The sequence below is a fragment of the Chelon labrosus genome (assembly GCF_963514085.1).
Source record: "Chelon labrosus genome assembly, chromosome: 10".
Classification (NCBI taxonomy): domain Eukaryota; kingdom Metazoa; phylum Chordata; class Actinopteri; order Mugiliformes; family Mugilidae; genus Chelon; species Chelon labrosus.
Genome location: NC_140360.1, coordinates 19,291,864 through 19,315,925, shown reverse-complemented (window position 1 = coordinate 19,315,925; position 24,062 = coordinate 19,291,864). Strand labels below are relative to the sequence as shown.

The window sequence follows — 24,062 nt, the reverse complement described above, 5'->3', positions numbered from 1 at the left end:
GCAGTGTATTTCTCTCCTAACGCTCATCCTATACAACTCTTAACTTCTGAGCCACATTTAAAGACCACTTCTAAAAATATCTGTTGCTCAGGAGACTGCAGGGCCTTCTCTCTTGTGTCTTCCATTGTCAGCATCAGTCTCTGCTCTCCTAATAGCTCAGAACACTAATATTCCTTCTCATTTGACACCAGTGGGAGAGACAGTGCTGCCATAGACATTACATATTCCCCAGTATCAAGGCTGATTGCAGCTCATGTGCCTGGTAAACAGTTGTGCAGAAGCGCACAAAATACACCCAAGTGTGTTGTGTCGTGAATGTGCAGGTCTATATATACATATTTGTACCAATCAGCCACAACATTAAAACCACTGACAGGAGAAGTGAATAACAGTTTTAGGAACAACTCAACAAACGTGGAACAGCACTAGATCCCAAAACTGATCAAGTATCTGTGGGATAATCCACAGACGCCACTGCCCTCAACCCATAGGACCCAAAGCTCCCCACTAACAACATCCTGTATCCAGACACCACAGGACACCCTCAGAAGACCCATGTCCATTCTCTGATGAGTCACAACTGTGTTGGAGGCACAAGGGAGACCTACACAATATTAGGAAGGTGGTCATAATGTTATGTATGATCGATGAATATAACATATTTTTTGGGATGCCCTTAGTCAAAATACCTATATAAACAGACTTAATTTGCATCTGGACATCATTAACAGCATCGCAAATCCAGAAAAAAATAAATAAAAATAAACTAATGTTGGTACCACAGTACCAATGGTCAGTTGGTTTCCGTTACAGGAGACCTGTAAGAAATAGCCACATTCTTCGATGTTAAATGAAAACATCAATACGCTAGGAGCTAACTCTGTTGCATAGCAGCCAATGATTTATTAGGCTACAGACACAATCAGTTAATAATTACCAAGACAGTTTGAGTTGCACAGAGCTTGAAATTCCCATCTGCTTTGAAACACCAGTGCTAGTCCATCAATCAATTGATAGTTCTCTCTACACGGTCTTGCTGCTGATCAGTAAGTCAGCGATGCTCAGCCTCTGTGGTCTGATCGCAGTGGCTGATATTGTACAGATACTGTCTGATGAGATCAAAGCAAGAAAAGTGTCAGGAAGCAAAACAAGGTGATACGGACGGTGCTAAACAGTGATAAATACCACCCCCAATGATTTAGTGAGTTGTACAACAACTAATTTGTGCAAATCAGTTGATCAGAAGCTTGTGAGGAACTGGCAACCTGCCCAATGTTTGGCAGCCTCTCATCCAGTGCATGCTGGGACACTCTGAGGCCCCTGAGAGGGAAAGAAAATGAATGGAATTAGTGACTGTTTTACCGCTAGCAAAATGTTACCCCAGACGAACTGCAGAAAATGTGCTTTTCTTTCATATTAGTACATAATCTGTTTTTACAGATTGTGTTTTGCCTTCCTTATCAGAACAGAGTGAGAAGGAGTGAAACGGCGGAACTGAAATCATTAGTGAAACTGACCCTGAACTGAAAACACCCAGGTTCAGTCCCCCTCTACTGCAACCACCCTGCTAAAAAAGTCTCCCAGAGCAAGACACTAAATCTCCCCCCCAGTGTCCCTGAAGCTCTGGTCTGTTGCCGATGCTGTGTGCTCACCTCAGTGTGTAGGACTGAGGGTATAAAAAGAAATGAATTTCTCCTCAGGGGATCAATTACTGTATAATATCCCATTATAATTATTACAGACTGCTGAGCCACAAGGATGCCCCAAACTACTCGTTTCTGTTTTTTCTGCAACATTAAGAGCATAGCTTAGATGAGTTAAAGGCTGTAAATGGCTTCCTCCTGCCTGCATCATGTAGGAGACAACACAAATGAACAAGCTGCTGTATGAAAGAAGCACTTGGTAGAGACTGCACACTATTTGAACCACATGAATGGCTTTCATATGAGAAGAGAGAAGATGAATGGCCCCGATTCCACCTATGTATCAGTGCAATTTGTCCTTATTATAGCAAGCATCTGTGCCATTTTTCACATCTATAACCTTTATATACCCCGTTCAATCAAATAAGTCATCCTATAGCAACTGTGTGTCTGTGCTGTATGTGTGTCCATGCAATGCATCTCCATCTAAAATTAATTTCAAACACAATGATGTGTGTGTGAAAGCATTTTCTGCACGGCCAGGACAACTCATCAAGGAGTTGCTGAGTCTACAGGTTAATATCAGACAGCAGCTCTGGGCTCGAACACGTGATGAGCTCTGGGTTCACCACTGTGTACTGCTGGGAAAATGAGGCTGACCTGTGTTTAGTGTGAGGCTGGCAAGAGTCAAGTTTCTCCTCTCAGGTATCACTGAGCTGCACACAAACACAGGCTCCCTGTCTGGCTTTGCTCTGTCAGGTGTAAATAAACATCTATACCGTAGAGCAGTCCAGACATATACAGACAGCGCACAGAAATAGTCAGACCTCGATTATATTATAAAATGAATTAGGGTACCGTTGCAGTAAATGGGGCCGTGTTCAAAATGGTTTTTGGAAATGTGTTTTCTGAATCTGCTCTGTTGAATTGGTCTTTATTATAGTGAGAGGTGCCAGGCCACTTAATTTATAAGCAAACAAAGCACAAATATAGAGCCACGACCAAATAAACAATCCAGAAAAGACCACTTGAATCAGTTCAGCCGTAAAATAGCCATAAAATACCTTTGCAGAATGAACGTTGTGAATTTGTACAATGCTGCGTGGCTTAATTTATTCCTGGTCTGTTTATTCACACAGACTATGACTTTAGCACAACTCAGAATTTAACTCAAGCCTAAATTTTTCATTTAACCTTTATCTAAGTCTGGAGAAGTCATTGATCAGTGATGTCAAGAGTACAATACAACACAATACATATACACAAATGGTAAAATAAACAAGCAGACAACAGTATAAACAAAAGTGAATTAGTTTCTTATCATGGTTTTAATGATCGTAGGCGTTCCAAGGATGTGCAGCACAAAACCTTAATGCAGTTTCCCCCAGTTTAATCTTTGCATCTGAGCATTAGACAGTCACTTGAAAGAGACATGACTATTGGACCAGTTAAACTAGGAAGTGATATGCTGTATGATGGGCTAAGTAGAGACTGATGTGTCTTATTGTTTCAATGATGAGTAGAATTACTGTTAATAATAATAAAACTGTTAAGTAATGAAACATGAACTTGAGTAAAATGTAGGTTTGTCCAGTATTACTTGGATTGACGTAACAGCTCAAGCTTTACCAGTGCTCCCCAGCCACGATGTCCAGGGTTAAAATAATGTTAAAACAACCTTGCTATAAAGCTCTGCGATAGACTGGCGACCTGTCCAGGGTGTACCCTGCCCAATGACAGCTGGGATAGGCTCCCCCCGCGACCCTTCACAGGACAAAGTGATTACAGAAGATGAATGAATGAATCTTGCTATACCCTAAAATAATTTAAAATTTATATAATTTGACAGCTTACCCCATGAGCTAAACTAAATCAGAGGTATCAATCCAAGAATATTATTCAAGTATGGTAACTAGTGAATATAGTGCTTATTCATTGTACTGATTTTGGGTTACACTGTCCAAGCACAAGACACTACTATGCTTTTATTTATTTTTCTTTTACATGAATAAGCACAAAAACCGTACGGTTTTCTGTAACCTATAGATTTGTTGTATAAAGTGGTTTCTCTGATTTTTTTTTTATGTATCCAAGAAGCATAAGATGAAACAAAATAAGAGGAAGCAATTTTACCAGAAATATACTCATGGGGAAAGGCTCTGATGTTGATGAGAGACATCTGCATGGTGCTGTGTGATCAGAATGGATTAAAGGAGGTATTAAGGGAGGTGTTAAGGTACAACCATTACTATAAAAGATACCACAACTAAAATAAAAAATAGTTCTATAATCACGTTATTGAATTGTTGTGTCAACTACTGTGTTCAACATTAAGGATAAATGTTTAGTCTAATCTTTTAAACCATGAAAGACAAAGATTCTTTAAGTGCTTAGAAAAAATGAAATGGGGAAATTCACGGTGCTCTGAGAACTGGGCATCATCCGTTTGTTGAAGGAGACTAAGTTGATGCAGATGAAACCTCCAGAGACTAAATCAAATCAAGTAAGCTTTATTTGCAAGGTATATATGTTCTCAAGGTATCTGTTCTTTGCATTTAACCAATCCAGGCACATTTGGAGCAGTGGTCAGCCATGCAAGGTATCGGGAGTCGTTTGCTTGCTCAAGGCACATCAGGCATGGACATAAAGACCATCAGTGACCTCAAGGTCCCAAAGCTGCTTCTCCAGTTACGATAACACAGCCCTCCAGGACCACTGGATGAGATTGTTTCTCAGCTGTCTTCCATTTTTATTCAGATTGCATCATCCTCATGTTTGACATGATGGAAAATCCTTTGGACCAATAGCCAAGTCAATTAAATTTGAGGCCTTTATTATAATAACCATAGAGACATGGGAAAACTACAGGTGCTCTAGTCTAGACTTATTGCTAAATTGACTCTTATGAACTGCAAGGGCCAAATCTTTGGTCTCTGGAAGAAAAACATTATCCACTCAAGCCTGTATTGATGACTCCGCTAACAGTCTGTGAAAGTATATGTGAGAACACGGAGGAGTAGAACTGTAGTTACACTCTGGCCTCAAAGTTGATGGATCAACTGAAACTATTTGTTGGCATGGCTATTTTCTTAAGCCAAATGGCAAGGAGTCCTGGTATTACATCTGTCAGCAACTCTGTTCTTATATCAGCACGCGGTAAGTCCCTGAGGGAAATGGACCCACACTCTATTTATCTCCACAGTGCAGGGAAAGCTCATGGAGGGCGAGAGGGTAGCAATGACAGACCATGCTATTTTGTACATATTATTCATCCCCCACTGATCCTTCAGTGAGGTACATATTGTAAACACGTAGGTCCTCCACTGCAGAGTATTTTTTACTGAAAGCACATTATAGTCCTTTTTAATGTGCCACAGTCTGAATAGATACCATCTTCTGTGTTAGTGGTTACTGTCAATATTAGATTGGTTGCAGTTCCATATTCCATTATTAACTTTACTCTCTTCATAAGAACACTTGTTTCTGTGTGTTCAAAAATAAACTTTGAAACACTGTCACTGATACGGCCAGGGTGAGCGCGGCTTATTAGCTGCCATGACACCCATTAAAAACGATTATTTTAACTCAGTGGTGTAAGCACAAACGATTTGTCTGCGTCGGCATGGGCTTGAGAAATCCAACACTGCCCTATTTTTCACACAAGAGTGAAGTTCTTAACCGTATTAATAGCAAAGTTTTGTCCACATGTACCATAGGATACACACACTGTGTCTGTCTCATTCTTGAACGTTCATTTGTTTTGTTGGAGAGTATGTCGTCTACTCCGTTCCTGAATAAAATAGCCGTATGACTGGGGAAACTCCAAGTTAGATTTCAGAATGACTGAATGGCATTTCTGAGTGCAAATGATTTATAAATCAAAGGCAGGCCCCTAAGCAGTGTGAAATGAGATTTTCTGTACTGTGGTAAACTGATTTACCTGACAACCATTGGACCTTCCTCTTACACATAGATATTACTTGAAAATGTTGTTTAACCATAGTTTAAAGGATACACAGCTTCCTCTAGTGATGCAAAGACGTGCTGTCTAATCAGGCATGGGGGCGCTGGTGAAGAGCTGTAGCAGGCCTTGAGGAGCACATACTCACACTGCCATGAGCTGCTGAAACATTTCCTGCACCAGCATTTGATGCTAGACTATCTATCATGTGATTTGGTATACTTTTAGTAGCTAGAATTCACCCTGACAACATACGAGGGAAACAGTGGTTCTGAACTGAAATCTCTTCTGGCGCATCACAGTAGTTTTTTTTTTTTTTTTATCAGTGCTTCAGATGTGATAAATGGCTCTGTTGGTTTGCTGGCATTCTTCAATGTAACCTGCTGATGCCTGCCAGCAGCAGGTTGTGTGTTGCCACAGTCAAAGAGCTGCAGCTTTATACGTGGCCAGCGGTGTTCTTTTGTTTATATAATTATGGTTACTATACCACTTACTATTTTCCACCAGGGTGTGTCTGAATTTTCTGTGACCAATTCTAAAATGTTGTTGTTACTTACAAAATGATAAGTCTGCATGCTCTGAATCTGTATTCCCCTATATCACTTAAATTTCAAAATTTGGGCCATTCACTTGCAAAAATAATGGAGATTTGCAGCTTCCAGCTTCTCAGTTTTAAAGATTTGACTGTTGTTCTTTGTGATATGTGATATTTTACTGTAAATCTGTTGGATCAGTGCCGGCTTGAAATAAGCAACGTAAACATATACCTCTTTGGAGTACAGAAAGCTATGACAGACTTGTTCCTAGAGCTGGACCCGATGTTATGTACCAAATGGTGGTATAGATGATAGTGTAGGAGCTGTATTACTACCACCTCGCAAAATGTTCAATTTGCCGAAGGCTGTTGGACTGCTTTCCAATTTAAAATGTTTCCACACTGCTGACATTTTAGCAACATCTTGTCACAAGTTGCATTCTCTGCTTACGAGGCCTGTGTGACGGATGACTTAAAGGGACGGCTTGGGTTTAGGTTTGTGCTCACAAAAATCACAAAGCACTGATAAGTTACAAATGCCTTGAATAGTGCAATACGCAATTTATGAGGCTGGATCAGGATATCCCAAGAATTAAAAGCTAAAAAGACAAGATCAGATACTTCACTTTATAGACCTGTTATATGCTACAGCTCTTAATAAATAGGAAACATTTCCGATATGACATTATTCTGTCTTTGAGCACGAGTACGAATGATATTCTGGGATGGTACTGTGGCCATTTGCAAACCAATATTGTTTTCAGAATCAGTGCTAGTTTCAGAATATGCAACAGAAAATACTAACTGACCTTGTTTCTTTACAAAATGTGCAGCACCATCAGACTGCGCCTACGCTCGTAAGTGTCCCTTAAGATGCAGCATGATCCAACAACCTGAAGGTCCATCCATTTTGTGACAAAGTGTCTTCACCTTTAATATTGCCTCTGCAGGCCCCAGGACAGGCAGGGGCCAGACCTGTCTTCCAGGGCATATGGCATCTCCAAGACACAGTAATCCTCGGATGAACTCCCTTCTGTTGAATCGTTTCAAAATATTAATTTCAATCCTTCTGGCCTCACAGTGACAAAGACGAGACTGACTTTTCTGGAACGACTGATACTCGTTCATTAACTCACAAATTATGTGTATTAATTAACTACAAATACAACATGTCTTCTTTGTCCATTTTCCACTCTAACTTCATTTACGGGGCTGAAATGAGTTGACATTTTCACTAGTCTGAAAGAAAGCCAGGAAAATGTCAACCCATACTTGGTGCAAACAAAGTATTAGATGGGATAACTGGGGAACTTTAAGCAGATGAAGTAAACCCACAGATTACAGTTTTGTGGAAGTTTGGGGTGTTGGCAAGAGTCTGGTACATGATGGAGATAAAGCACATTATGCAAATAGAAGATCTGTGGCAAAGTCTTGACAATCGTTCTCTTCACACCTGCAGCTAAAACCCTTCACTGCTTTTCCAACTGCCTGCAGAGCCGAGTTCCAGGTGGTTGAAGGAAACATAAAGCGGTCTTTGGAAACGTAGTTGTGACAGTTTTAAAGACGGGAAACCATTTGCCGAGTGCTGTAAACCGCTAATCAAACAAGGCAATGAACAGTGGAAAATAGAGAAGCGCTAAATGGCCAGAGCAGCATAACAATGTAACTGAAGTGAAGTTAGTTTTTCTAAATGTTCCGTTTCTTAAATTACTGTGTCAGTGTCTTAAAATAAAAACGCAATGCTAGTGTGAGATGTTTTATCCTGTGCTCTCATCAATAACATGTAGTGGTTGAATATGTGAAGTCAAGCTGGATACCCATGAGGTAGTTTAAATAATCTCAGCAGGTGAACCAGTGAGGCTCAGTCACGACTTAAAAACTAAGGATCCACTTGAATGCACAGTAAATTCCTTAATGTCTCTCCTAACCCTCAGAAGCCTAACGCGGCACTCATCAGTACCCAACGAGGCCTGAAGCAGGAGGAGCAGCTGTTTAAGCCTTGACAGGGATTTCCTGTGTTTGACATGTTGAGTCAAGGGGACATGAACCCCTTCTTACCTATCTCTCATCTGTCCTCTGTTCCGTTATCCATCTTTTACACAAAGAATAAGAAACTAAATCATTCAGGAAATGCTATCGATGCTGCACATTTACATAATCCTAACACCTTATTTAGGGAATTGTTTATCCGGTCTGATTAAGACTTTAAACATGAAATGAATTTATTACACAGACTATAGTGTTTTGTCTTGGTCGCTGTTGTAGCTTATCTTGAGGTGCATTTACATAATAAGCAATATCCTGTTTGTGTTTCCCAAACAAAACATTTCAAAATATTACTGCAAACTCTTTTTCAGACAACATTTTTCTCAAGCCTTTCCAAGCTAATGAGTATTCAAATCATTCCTCTTGACATTTCCCTCATGACAAAGGGTGCAGTACACAACCCTCATTTCTAACATTTGCATAATCTCCCTGTCATCCCGGTGAGGCTGCTGTGTGCTGTCTTTGCCCTCCTCCTCCTCTTCTTCTGCTTCAGCTGTCATTTTAAAATATAAATCAGATTAATTGCAATTTCAAATTATCTGTCCACTTAATCATAGATGGCGGCATTAGTATCAGTGTCCAAATGAAGGAGAAGGGAAGCCCGCCAAGAGAAACGAACACAAACTCATACAGGATATTTATGAGATTCCTTTTTATAGATATGCTTCAAATTAATAATCTGTTCATTTCAAAGAGTGTCACCATCTTATTTGGTAAAACGCTCTAAATGTGATCACATAAGTGATATAATAGGAACGTGTACAGTATCCACTGAAAGAAAATCACACTAGTTTTCACAAGGTGAGAATAAAATGACAGAGTGTCGGCCTCCATTACTGCAGAGGACCGTGCACTCTCTAATAAGGACACTGGAGGCAAAGCAGCTTTTCAGAGAGAAGCACAAACTGAAAGAAACCTACTGAGGGACAAAAGAGTGGTGCATCAAGGCCGGCCTTGCATTTCATTGGTGACAACTGCAAGACACTGTACTGAAAAACAGTTTTACTCCTCTTTTCTTGTAATCATCTTCCATAATGACACTCCAGCAGTAATCCCCGGGGGTGGTTAGAGGGATGGGAAAAACCCAAATGAAAACACTGCTTCCTGGAGATGGCTGTGTTTTGATGGAGGGTTTCGGTGACAGTCCAGCAGATGAAATGCTCGTTTGACATACTGCCACCTGATAAACTGTCCGGATGGTGACGCTATTCAGCATGTTAAAAAGCAGGGACTGATATAATCGTGAGCGCCACAAAAACAGATTCTGTGTGTGAAGCTTGCACGACATAGAATTAATCATTTATGCCTCTCCTTCCTCTCCTGCATCCTCACGGCTGAGAATTCTTTACTAGATCTGGTGTGTCCCTGGAGGGGGTTGTGGAGTTTTGTCGATGCACTGTAGGGCCGACATAGGTTTAAGAGGTTTAGAGTTGTCATTGTGAGACTTGCCAAAATGTACCCATCTGGGGGCCCTGCTCTGATGGTTTTCATTCAGAAATGATGAATGAATCACCACTTTTGGGCAGCTTGCCATGTAATTTAGAATGGATATTTAGCAATCACATTGAAGTCCTGTCTCCTGACTTTTTCATATCACTACTGCTTGATGCAGCAAGAGACCACGTAATGTTAAGGAAATTCAATGAGTTTTAGTAATGATGGGTATAAAAAAAAAAAACATTGGCAATGCCAAGTGGGTGCCAAGTAGAAAGAAGTAGATCTGATATTTGAGATGATTTAGGTGATGACTTATGGGAGTGACTGCTACAGTTGATTGACAAAGTTCCCCAAACATTTACAATGGAGCATTGCGTCCCAGATGGGGCATGCCATTGTTGATGGTATTTTCTTTTCAAATGGAGTGAAAAAACAGCTAGCTCCGTCCATACACTAGCATTATATTTATATTCTGAGCCTGCATCGTTCACTAGCATCAGCTGTCAGACACCTTTTTTTGTTTATTTTTTCAAAATGCACTCCTACTCAATCTACTACTAATAACAATACTTGTCAGAACACAAAAAGATCAACAGTGTTCCCACCCTTTTGAAATCTGTTCTTGTTGCGATATTGCACATCTCATGTGCTTAAAATGTTTAAAAGTACAGTTCCTTCTTCATTTGTAAGAAATAAGATAATTTCCTATTATTTCCTATGATTTCCCTTCAGAGTGGCATATGTTGACGCCAATGCATCTGAGGATTGTTTTCCTGATTTGCATCAGCTGAAGAACAAATAGTGTTCACTTCACCTGGAAAAAAAAAACTTTTCAATCTATATTACAAACCTGCAGTATTTGGAGAGCACAACCTGTAATTCATGGCTTTCACGGCCTTGATTATTTAAGGAGATATTTTATCTTAACTCAGGTTACTGCACAAAGGACAAAGAGTATGTCAGTCCCAGTCGGTTGTCTTAATTGTCCTCACCGCTTTCCTTTTGAGTTCACGCTTGCTTTCACAGAAGCACCGAAGGTTATTTTGCAACATCCTCTGAGATATTGACTGCCCCAGTGTCAAACCGTTTCCGCTCCACACTACCGACACTCAGGTCCACTACGGTCTGATCAAATACTGGGTGAGTTTCCAGTTTAATTCGGTTTCCACTTGAAAGCCCAGTGAGCTGGGATCAAATGATATCAGATTCTTTTTCCAGCCAGAGACCTTGTGTTATCTAACGCAACACTTCAACACTTACACCGCTGCCCCAGCCCCCAAGACTACCTCCATACCCACACACACAGATTTGTTAAACAATACTTTGTGAACATAGATCGGTCTGTGAGTGCTTGTACTCAGGGGAATGCCAGATACAATTATTAACATATTTTCTTCTCTTCCCTTTTGCCAGGAAGCAAACATATATACAGTAAAACTAAGAGCCTATATGACTGGCTGGACTACCTTCGACTTTAGGATCTTTTGGGATTTTGTTTTCCCACATTATGTGTGAAATTTTTACATCCCCTCCGGGGAGACTTAGACAGAAATATTAAACTGCAGCATATTGTGTGGGGAAAATTAAAAATGTCATATCCATTTATGAGGTTGAGACCTGCTCTGAGCTCACCAGAGATTTAACTGAATCTCACCACGGAAACACCAGCTGCAGACTGTTGACGAAAGCTCCCCACAAGCATATGGTCTGAGGGGCAACACGGCAGTCTGTGTCTACCCAGTGCTAGCATCTCGACTAAAATATCCTTGAGAACAAATAAAGGGCTAATCTCGAAGATTAAGTCCTTTGAGTTGAGCAGAAATATGAAATTTAAAATTTTATGCCAGAGCATATACAGTAGTTGTTGTTTAATTTTCCTCTTAAACGATTCTATGGATTGTTGTGGAAGCATCATATAAAGCTTAGTCCTCTGGATTACCTCTCACATGAAACATATGGGATTCTGTCAATTCAGGGCTGAGCTGCTACCTGAAAAATATCTGTAAAGACTACTAACATTGAAATAAAAAGAGGCCTTTTCTTTTCCAACCTACATAGTGTTGCCAGTAGTAAGATTCGTCTCTTTAGAAAATTCATACTGTCGGGTTTGTATGCAGCCAGAACTGTAAAAGATGGATATCCAAGTAACTTGCTTCAGGTTTGAAAGTATGGGTTAGCTTGCTGACATTAGCACCATTATTGTTGTTTTCAACACTTCTGTGCCAATAGATGTCTCTGTTGTATCTCTTTCATACGTCTAAATGTGGAGACCTGTAACTTTGTGATTTGCATCATGATGTGGATAATTATGGACACAGCCACTTTCATATTTCAAATGGTTGTCGGGCAAACTGTGAAGGGAAGGGAACTGCTGAAAATGACAGTAAGGCATGTTTATGTCAACTGCTTTGTAGTGAATAAACTAGGCTGCATAGTGTTGATAGGAAGGTGTGGTATAGACTATGTTACACATGGCTAACAGCTAGTATTGAGCTAGTATTGACCATTTCTGTATTTCCGTACGGAGACACAGAGAAAGAAATATAATTGTGATGATTGGAACAAAAACAATGGCGGTCACTATACACATTGGAGAGACTTTTTCATGTCATGTGAGTTCAGTGTTTGCTACAGTACTTCAGAACATATTTGGAATACGGTGTAATGGCAAAAACCCATATTAAATGAGAGGAAAAACTTACATCTTTAGTTTGAGAATTTCTTTTTCTGTTTTCATCAACCATTTTTTATGTGACACTTAAGAATACCTTCATTGAAACATGGCTACTGTCTAATACAGAAAGCCCTCAATTCATTCCTGCTTTTAACAAACCCAAAACTAGGGCAACTGGACTTGTTGAGAAAGTCCTGCAGATATACCATGGCCTGGGTAACAGAGAGTCTTCACAGATAGTCGTTGTGTCTATTGCAGCATTGAGTGATATTTGGAAAATGTCTGGTGGTTACCCATACAGATACTGGACCAATCACATAGTGGTACCAAAATGAAGTCTGAACTAAAAGCTGATGTTTCCTCGTTCACACAAATGTAAGGGGTGACGTATTTCAGACAAATGAGTCAGACAATTCTTCTTTACTTTTTGTTAATTGCAATGGTAATTGACAAACAAAACATTTGCTTATTCCTAACTAATTTAATTTCAATTTGACTTTCAGTCCGTTTCAATCCCTTGTAAAGGCTTATTACACAATTACACATAATCATGCATACAACAAATGGATGTGTAATGAGTTTTTTGTTTGTTTGAATGGATTAACAAAACTTGACTCTAATTAATAAAGCTGAATGGTTCCAGTGACTGTAGCAAGCAGTTTCCACAATAACAACAAAAATAAACCTGTATTTTTATTTTATAATGCAAGGGACTCCACCTTATTTTAACCTGCTTCCACACAGAGTGCTGAAATGAGGTTTTCTCTACACTAAACAGCACAGTGAAGGGCTGCTGTGGCGATAGGCGGGTGCTGCTCAGTGTAGCCTTTGGCTGTTTAATGAGATAGAACATTTGGCCGGTTCTGATCTGGCTGTTTTATTATCTGAGCAGACAACTGCAGAACCCATTAAGCAGCCAAATACCTGTGGCTTTGATTTTGACAGAGCTGCCTGTTAGTCCTCCATCTCTCTCTTGCATAATCAATCAAAGTCTGAACTGGAGGTAAGTACACAGGAATCTGAAAATACTTTAGTGTGTGGAAAAGCAGACGTGTGAAGGTTTCGCTCCAGTTGTCACATTTGAAGGAGGTGCAGACGCACGGACTTGACTGATATTTTGTCTAAATTCTTGTTTACAGTTGCGAGGCAATGAAAAAGCACAGTGTGCCTCTACACAGTGATTTTGTTTGCGTGGTTGACAGTGTTTGCCTGGCAAACCGTCTTTTACTGTCAGGTGAGTGAAGTGACACTGAACTTGTGTTCAAAACACAAGTCAAAACTCAAAGTCAGGCCCCTCTTGTTTCCTGAGCAAATACACTTGTACAAATAGTTTTTAGGAGCCACATCAAATGTCTGCAAAGACAGATGTTTGACCTTCTGCGCCGAGACATTGAAAACTAGAAGCCTCGTGTTTTTGTACTTTATCTTTGTCTTGACATCTCTTTAGCGCTGTTGGTGACATTTTGGACATCAAACTAGGCAGGGATGAGACGAGATTTAATTTACATACTTCAGGCTTCAGTCAAACCCTGGAGCCTTGCTGCTACTCCTCCACATGTGAGTGACGTTGGATTACTGTCTTTTCACATCACTGCATAATAAATAGGTAGTTCAGGTTATTGCTTTAAAGTATGCATTGGAAATTTTTACCGGCATTATAATGTATGAAACGCTGAAGAAACAATGGACTATATTTCTTCAACTATTATGATTCCAACTCTGTACATGGGCACTAAACCCATGCACAAAGCTGAGATGCTTCCACATTCACACTAATGTCACCTATGGTAAAGAAAACAGCAAACCAGTGACCAAAATAACTTAACTCCACATGACTGCTTTGCATACATCAACATGATCACATCTCTTAATAATCACATGCCCATACATTTTTTTCTTTTGACAGAATTACACACAGCCTTCTCATCTTCCATCATTCACTGTATTAAGTCTTTATTATTTTAGTTAGTTAACAGCTACAAGGCCAATATGTGAAAGGCTCTCATTACTGATGAATTTGACATGACTTGCAGTGCTTTTTCCTTTTCATTTATAATAGCAGTTCTGTTTTGTGTGTTTTTTTTCTGAATGAATGAGGCAGAACTCAAGAGCACCCTTGCAGAGTGGGCAGCTGTTATCGTGTCCCAGGACTCATTGTGTTTCCACACTGCTGCGGCCCAGACCACCTCCAAATGTGGTCTGAGCGATGGGATCTCAAATGCATCGTCAGCGCGTCCGGGGTGTGTTTGCTCCTGTACTGTAAGCTGGTCGTTGGTGATCAGATTACCCAAATAACCATATCTGAGCAGGGCCTCAGAGGGACCTTCAGATTCATCTGAGATTAGGCAAAGCATCTGTTCCAAAAACGTTTGTCTACCTTTGAGTTCAACCTGAATCACATTTACCCCCTGTGAAAAAGCAAACATTTGTTTACCTCTGAAATGCATTGTATACACACTTCTCTGAAGGACCAGTGAACATGTTGAACACCTTTCCCATTCCAAAAAAGCATTTTATCGTAACTTGAATCTCTCACTGTGGCTTGAGCTCAAAATTTTGTCAAACTAATATTATCACAGCAATTTGTTGGTGAAGGAATGATTCCGTCCTTAACGTGATTACAGACGTCTTTGCTGCTGTTGAATACCCAGAGGGCTTCTCCTTTTTATGTTTGTCTTTTTATGGGAATTTGGGGCTTTTAAAACCTCAAACAGAAATAAAAAAAAAATGTGTATGAAAAGTTATGGTGCAGTAAACATATATTAAGAAATATTAAATTATACTTTAACTGTATTGTGGGCAGTTTAGTCCCATTTGTAAGGACTGTAACTGGAACAGAAACACTGGGGGGGCTCTGCTGATGGTGCCTCTCCAGAATGACTAATGATGGGCAGCAGCTTTGAGCTGGCAGGAACGGAAAGGAAGCAGTGCCACGGAGAGTACTGGACACGTCTGTAGTGATTACATTCTGTTACAGAAAAGGTCAGAGGTCACACCGAGTGTGTGTCGATAGCCTCCTGCACCACACTCCCCACAGTCTCAGCCCTGTACAGTACCCTCTCCTTAAGATGTTCAACCTTTCACTCTGGCACTGCCTCCATATATTTAAAAATTCACTTGCCTCACTGCATCTACTGTACATGCCTACAGCACAGAGCTGATAGTATACCCTGGATGCGTCAGGAAATTAATTCAGACTCCAGCAGCCATCTCTGTATTAGAGATTCAGCCTTTAGTCAATAGTAACGAATTATATTGGGTTTTAGACCTCTGGTTGTTGGCCAAAACAAGAACTTTCAAGACACAACTTTGAAAATGGAAAATGCAGGTAACAGGTGACTTTTTTGTACCTGAAGAAATTAATCAGTGAAATCCAATTAACTGAAAAATATTGCTAGTTGCAGCCCTTGTCTTTTGTAATAAAGCCATAATAAACATATTAAATGCAAACTATTACTTGTTCTGCATTGGTCAACAAGACCTCAGGAAAAGTTTCAGTGAAGTGAAGCATCTGGATTAATTTAGTAACGCTGTATAAAGCTGCCCTTAATGTCAGACTGACCAGGGCTGTAATCTCTGGAAGTTATTCCTTTTAAATAATTGATTACTAAGCATTATTTTTGTGGCATGAGAAGACAGCTGTCTGCTTTTCCACTATTTCTTTTAACTATTTCTATTTATGCTTCATTCACTACTATGTTTGTACACTAACGGCATCAGAAACTTCTTCCTGTTGTACATTCTGACATTTTAGCTCATGATGCTTTAGCTTTAGCAGTAAGCCTTGCTGCTTTCTAAACAGCAACTCCCACCTTCTCATTTTTACAGTTCTTTTTCTTTTTATTTATTTATTTTATTTCTTTTTCCACATATTTGAGAAACTGAATAGTTCGCCCACTCGCAGTGGTTCGCAAAACAAGATTCAGATAGCGAGAACCACTTTTTAATCAGTTTAAATAAACTCTGGGATGCTTGTCGAAGTGTTTGAACAAAGACTCACCGTCCTCTCGGGACTTTTGAATAAACGCATCGACGCCGCTTTCTCCGTAGTTTCCCTCTGAAGCTACAGTGGAGACGTAGTTCCAGCGCATGGCTTTGACAATGTCCACCATGGCCTGTGCCTGGTAGGTGTCTGGGGGGACGACGCGGGAGAAAAAGTCATAGCGGGTGTTGTCACTCAGCTCCGGAGCCGTGGAAGCGTAGCTCACCTGAGGGATCTATGAGAGAGGAATAAAGAAGTAAAGAGGGTTACGCATTGTGAAATATATAAATAATACACGCCAATTAAATATATATGCAGCAAGGAGGATCCTTGCAGTTTGGTGTACAAAAAACATGATTATAATATGACACCTAACATCTGCTGAAGTCTTTCTACAGCTCCTTGGTGGTTTTCTCCCCCCACAGTTTGCTTTAAATAGTCGTGATGATCACGGGCTTAGCTACAATACTTTCAGTATTTTCCCCACGAGTCAAACAACACTAATCCGTTCATGAATTCGCACTCGTCTCTGACAAAATGTGAGATTAATTTGGTGTTGAAAAACATATAAAAGCTTGTGTTTGTGTCACAATTGGTATTATTGTTTCTTGGAAAAGCTGTTTAAATAAATTAGAAAGGAAGTGTTAAAGAATAGCTCGACAGATGGAAGATGATCAAAAGCAAGTCAGAATTGACCTTGGATAATTATAAAATAGCAGTTTAAAGGAAGTGCTGTTTTTCCTTTGATGTATCTGTTCTTTGACATATAATAACAGATTAAGCTCGAAAGTGCAATTTTCTGCTTGACTCCATGTGCGTCTGTTCTAAAAGGTTTAACTCCCTCTGTTCTGTTTCTTTACAGAAGTCTTTTCGCTGCCTCTCGCAGGAAACTCTTGAGTCTCAACTTTTGCTTGGTCCAGTTATTTCGGAGTTATGGCTGTCATAGCTTCTCTGATCTTCCTATGGCTTCTGTGCAGCACAGTTTGGAAGTTAACTGACCATATTTTATGACACTCAATAATGTGTTTCACGGTTTAGCTTCAATATGGCTTTTTGTGCTGATGCCTTTTTTCTTCCTTCCATTTGTCATTGTACCACAAAACACTGCAAAAAGTACACTGTAAGTAATACACAATAATGTCGACAAATCAGTGAGAAAAGGTAACTAGGGAATGTGTCTTAGATTTTTTTTCCCATACATATAATGAATAATGATATACACCAATGAGCCACAACATTATGACCACTGACAGGAGAATAAATTACATTGACCATCTTGTGACAATACAATGTTCTGCTGAGAAACTTTTGGACCTGTACCAAACTTAGACATGTACCACCCACCTAAACCAGACCAGGCACCCCCACCCCATAGTAATGACACTCTTTGATGGCAGCAGCCATCCCCAGCAGGATGCAGCCTGACACAGGCACACACACATAAACGGTTTAGAAACAACTCAGAACATATGAAAGAAAAAAACAGCACAAGGTGTTGACCTGGCCTCCAAATTCACTAGATCCCAAATTGATCAAGTATCTGTGGGATGTACTGGAACAAGCCTGATCCACAGAGAACCCTCCCCTCAACCCATAGGACCCAAAGGCCCCTACTGACAACATTGTGTTGCCACACACCACAGGACACCCTCAGAAGACCCATGTCCGTTCTCTGATTAGTCACAACTGTTTTGGAGGCACAAAGGAGACCTACACAATATTAGGATAATCTTTCTGTGTGGAGTTTGCATGTTTCCCCTGTGTCTGTGTGGGTTTTCTCTGGGTTCTCCGGCTTCCTTCCACCATCGAAGGACATGGTTGTTAGGTTCATTGGTGATTCTAAATTGGCCGTAGGTGTGAGTGTGAATGGTTGTCTGTCTCTCTGTGTTAGCCCTGCGCTAGACTGGTGACGTGTCCGGGGTGTACCCCGCCTCTCGCCCAATGACAGCAGGGGATAGGCTCCAGACCCCCGCAACCCTCCAGAGGATAAACAGTTACAGAAAATGAATGACTGGTGTATAATGAATTGATCAGAATTCAGAAACTCTAAATAGCCAGGTCTATTGTGTGCTCTAAGTTATGTGTTTTTATTTTTCTGACTTATTTTAATACAGTTAAATTCCATTTCCTTTATACAATAAAAGAGAACAAAAACCTGAATGACATGTCATCCTGTCCATAGTTTGTCTGTAGCTCTGGGGATTTTGACAAATAGTGTCACCTTTGAGCATCCTTACTGAGATGGATGGATGTGTGGATGGAGTGATAAGCTCAGTGTGACACTGAACAGCAGTTAGAAGCTTGCAGTATGTTAAAATATTCATTTGTAACTGCCTTTAAGATTCACAACCATGTGTGTCTGCTCTATATAAATCAAGTATTGATAGTGAGCATAACATGGTTTCCATCATATCTTTTTTACCTGTGCCATCCACTTACAGTGCTTACATTCAGCCGTGCTACGGTGCGGCTAAAAGTCCTGCTCGGCCAACATTAGCCCCACAAACTTCAGACAGACTGCTGAGGGAAATATACCTTGCCTTCCTCTCTCCCTCGCTTCACACAGCGGAGGCCTTTGATGTGGTCAGCTGCAGCCCCGCACTGATCCTGCTTCCACTGTGTTCCCTGCTTGTTGCTGTAGCCTGTGTTAGGAGCACAGCTGTTCCGTCTGTGCCCGTGACCTACAGCTCCTAACAGCTCATGCAACTCTACACTGACTTTCATTTTGCCGCAAGGATGACGCCAGGGTGAAGCCAGAGCAGGGGGTGGAAGGATCAGACCTTGTAATGAATTAAGACATGTTAAATATATATACTTTTGTGTAGTATTTCTGCTTTTCAGAATGATATCAGCTACACAGAAGGAGAGAAGAGGCAGGAAATGGACATCTGTGTGTGTGCTAATTAATATGTGCTAGCAATGGAGCATGTTCATGTTGCATGTCAGCCTCCTGGAATTCCTTGCATTTCAGGCCATCACACAGTGCCTTGTCCACATAGCATTTTTGCATCAGTTGCCTTGTGTGTTGGGCTGCGATTGCCTGGCTCTGGATGACGTAGGTGTTAGATACCGACATGCTTCATGCATTCCTCTGGGATACCTCGACAGGGTCTGTGGCATGTGTTGATTCTGCACCCGGCAGACCTCCAGCAGTCAGCTGACTTTATTGATATAACACCAGCAGGCCATGGTAGACCGCGTCTATTCCCTGTCTGCTTTAATGGTACACAAAACTTTTTTTTCTTTTGCATCTGCTGTTTCTCTCGACTCTCGGAAGCTATAAAAGCGTGAACAGTTTTTTTTTGTTGTTTTTTTTCTCGCCCTCCTTTGACGTCATAAGGCGGAATCCAACAGGATGGAAGTGAAGTGTTGCACAAAGGTGTTTGGAAGGTGTTAATGACATCTCATTGGAGATATTTCAGTGCTCTCGCGTACAGGGAAGATGGGCCTTTTCGCCATTTGCACCTACAGCACACTCCTCGAGTTCTGAGTCAGAGGGAAAGATGTTTATATATCTGTTAATTCTGCAAATACAATATGTCAGATTTGGATAAAATATAAGGTGATAACACGTGTATAAGTCTGTCCCTGGCATCTCACTTATGGTCTCCTTCCAGAGGTTTCTCTTAAAACATACAACATATAATTAGGATTCCTGCATTCGTTAATGACTGCACCTGCTACTGTATACCATACTGCATGCTATTACATGCTGCAGAATTGAGAGGCATGTACGTGAAGGTGGGATTTAAATAAATGTTCGTTATTCAATCCAGCAAAGAGAATGTGCAAATGTTTTTTCGAAGTTTTTAAATATCTTACTTCTTTTCTTTGCGTTTATAATTCTGCTCCTGTCACGTATTGTGGTGCTGTCGTGACATGTCTAGTCCCATATCTGCCAAATAAGTGGGAGCTGTGCTTTATGTTTCACCTGAGGGATTTTCACCGCTGCAGCAATCACACAATTTCAGCATTCTGTCAGGAAGCGGTGCAGGGAGAGCTTATCGTGTTTGTCTTGGCGAGATTTCTTCCTCACTGGACTACAGCGATGCTCCTGAACAGCGTGCTTCCTCTACGAGAACACAGTCACTTCTTCGCATTGACTCAAGAAATTAAATTCTTCTATAAAGGCCTTGTGTGCTCTGCCTCTAGAGAATCAAAAGAATCAGGGATTGGGAGGAAAAATAAAGACGTGATGTGTCTTGGCAGGGTTGTGTTGTATGACAGCTGAGCTGAACAACTGAAATGAGGATGGCCAACTATACTCCCAGCCAGACTGAATGATAAAGATCTCAGTAGGCTGTTCAAAAAAAAAAAAAAAAAGACTCCATTTTAGTGACTCTGTGTACACTTACCATCTGTTCAGACTGACTCTAAAGCAGCTGAGCTTCCTGTCCTCTCATGTGAGGGTTCCGTGACGCTGTCACTTACAAACATAGAATACCAATACATTATGCCCCCTCCCCAAGTTTAGAGAACTCCTTTAATCTCCTCACACCAACGTCCCTAAACCTGAGCACCATCCATTTAATTTCTAATGGGCTCGGGAAATATGCTTAATTGCTGTGATGTGAGTCTCAAGCAGATATTTGATGCCGATCTAATGTTCAAATCACTTGCTTTAAATAACTGTGCCTTTTTAAAAATTCAATGAGCTCATTTGGCACTGCATCAATGCAGGAGTAATGATGCTCATTAGAACTGTACAGACATATTATACATCTGCACTGTTTGCCGGGGAAGAAAAATCAAAAGCTTTAGTCTGGCTTTGAAAATGTTTCAGCAAAAACTTCCTGCATTAATGGAAGTTAGCAGAATATTTTTAATCTAGGAAAACAGAAAAAGTTTTAATGTGAACTAACTTGTGTGGTGGTCTTACTTGCAGTTAAACAGGGCGGCTGTTACCTTGCGTGAGGTATTGGCATGTTTGGCATGTCACGGTCATAAATTGTGGTGTAAACAAAATATTGAAAATGTTCTGCACAACAGTTAACTGTTTTTGTTCCTAAACCTCTCTCATGCAACCATAATTGTGAACAACACACTTGTCTCTACATCACTGCATATAACCAGCATGCCACATCAAGCACCTTCCTTGCATCATGGCAATACATTTTAAAGGCCTTGGCTAAGGAATAGTGTAGGTAGTCCATCAGAAAAAAATATGGCATGGAATAACGCTAATAACACGTGATATGATTTGGTGTGTTATTCCTACATTGTTATGATACCAGACTGCTAGGAGATGTGATGACTTGAAAATCAAAAACATGAGGACAATAGTGAGGAATTTAGTGAAACTGTGTGTCTTCTGTAACACTGATTATAAACCTTGCTGTAGTATGCGTCACTTTCGATGCTAAGGAGACTTGTCATTATCGAACTATAATGAAGCAGCTCAAAATAGAAAGCATACATCAGGACCAGCACATCTGGTAATAATTGGTTTAGGAAAGTTTACACTCCCATAGGCGTAACTGAAAATCTTTACCTGAGATGGCGTTTTGTTTGCAAAGGTTAATTGTAGTCCTCGCCGTCAAAAACTTTCTCTATTTCTCTTTCTATAGTCTTACTTTTTTCGCCTCCGAATATACCCTCATTTTGATTCAGTGTATTGTGTATAGTATGTAGCTGTCACATTCATATCAGCCAGACACCGTTGGAGTTTTCAACTAACTCACAGAGTTAGCCATTATTAGCTTGCAGGCTGCAGCTGTTAAAATCTTATAGCAGTTGTCATTTCAGCAGACAAAATGTGCAGTCCATGGAGCCAACTTTTGTTTAGTGAGAAATGGACGATCCACTGCTTAAAATGATACAGATTTTAGCCATAAACACTGATCAAACACACTGTATGTGCACTGCCAGACTGCAAAGATTGGCTGGTGGTAACTAAGAATTAGCCAAGGGTCGAATCAGCCTGACCTCTGTGCATGCCGATCCTTGAGGGGAATCATGCAAGTTAAATCAATAATGCTGCTAATTTACATGTTTTTTTGGAGCTGCTGCCTTCCTTCACCTGGAGAGCCAAATTACCTTCAGGCACACGTGTTCAGTTAAGAACCAGCTGAATATAACGCTGGATGTCCTCCAAGGTGAAGCCTCCTGTCACTGAGTCCCTGCAGTGTAGCTTTCCATTCTTAACCCGTGGTTAAGTTGATAAGGCTATTGTGTTGTTGTTTTTTTTATGTGCTTTCTTATTTTCCGCTACTCAACAGTTTCCTCGTTGGTCATTAAGACACCTCGCGTCTGCCAAGTAACAAAGGTTGCTTTCTCTACAGCTTCATTTGACCCTGTGACTAACTGAAGAATGAATCTGCTGAGTCAAAGCCAACTGAGATCTTTCCACCCATTGTTACTGAGATCAATATAGTGAGAATAAAGTGAACAATTCAAGCTCCACACGGATGCTTGTGCCAAGGATCAAATTCCAATCTGGTAGCACAATTGTTTATTGAGTACTTTTTGGCATTCCCTGTTTACAAGTCACTGCAAGAAGAGTATTTCCTCAACAACAGATCAACAGCCTCTTAATTGCCATTTACCTGTCACGTGACCCTTGTTTAGTATAAAAGTTTAACTGTAAAGTTGTTGTGTGCTCAAGAAGTGCAGGAAACCGTCATCCTTTTTTCCATATAGCTTCATTGCCGAATGGCACGATGGCAACAGAAAACAGCAGTCCTCCACCCAACCGTGTGAACAGTGCGATAAAATAATAACATTTACAGACAGCAGGCAGACAGAAACTGTCAGATATTTCTGTCAACTAATGTATTTATTGTTCTCAATAGGTGAAAGCAAAACAAGAGAGACTAGACGCTGTGGTAAAGCACTCAGGCACCACTCCAAACTTCAGTTCAGTGGGTGCAAGTCCACTGTTGCCTGGAAGCCAGACAAACTTCTCTGCCCGCTAATTTTTTTGTGGCTGAAAGTTGGTTTGGAAATGCTCCATTGGCAACTGAAAATGCACCGGGAAAGATCCAATCAAACTGGCTTTATGTAGTAATGGACAGAAGAGTAACAGCGATGTCGTCATGTCATACAGGCCATCTGAGCGCCGTGGAGATGAATTAGTTTGCAACAAAATGACTGATTTCTTTGAGTACAATCCGTTTCCTTCTTTTTCTGTATCGGTTGAAACGTGCCACATGATGAAATCCAAATGATGTGTTACAGTACTCATATTCTGATAAGAATTGAATCTATGCCCGCTGGCCACTCACAACGCTTCACATTCAAATGTTTTACCTGCACCAAAGTTTGTCGAAAAGTGTGTCTAAAATCCCTCTTAATTTACTCCATCTTACATTATACTAACACATAACTATTAACCATTAACAGTTCATTGATGTATCCTGTTCAGTATATGATTATTTCATGACACACACAGTGATTTGAAACTACAAAAACACATTATTGAAGTATTCTGTGATAACAATCCCACAACGTCTCATGTTTGATACAGTAGATGTAAATCTACACGTGTTACAGTTACGTTTTCTCCTTGCGTGCTCTAAAAATTATTTTGATGACTTGTTCACATCACATTTTTTACATCCTTACATACTTTGATACAATCAAGTCTCTCTGAAGGATTTGTAGTTGTACGTGTTCAATATTCAACCTGTGTCTTATTGATGGGGTTCAGAGGAACTCAGATGCAGGAGATTCACATCAGAAACAGGATTCATGGACGTGCTCCTGACTCCATCCACACATTAACATAACCAACCAGCCAATAAAAATGGCATTCATTGCAATAAACTATTCTTGGAGGAAGTGTT

At 40.4% G+C, this 24,062-nt stretch overlaps 1 protein-coding gene across 3 annotated transcripts in view; it reads right to left on the bottom strand.

The window, feature by feature from the left end:
* Positions 1 to 24,062, bottom strand: part of LOC311494671 (metabotropic glutamate receptor 4-like) — a gene marked incomplete at its 3' end in the record, with an annotated part of 113,119 nt that overhangs the window by 36,854 nt on the left and 52,203 nt on the right. For all 3 annotated transcript variants that reach the window (XM_084553845.1, XM_084553846.1, XM_084553847.1), the window contains exon 2: positions 16,297 to 16,513. In XM_084553845.1, the coding sequence (XP_084409971.1) occupies positions 16,297 to 16,513 (217 nt within the window). The remainder of the gene's footprint in view (positions 1 to 16,296; positions 16,514 to 24,062) is intronic.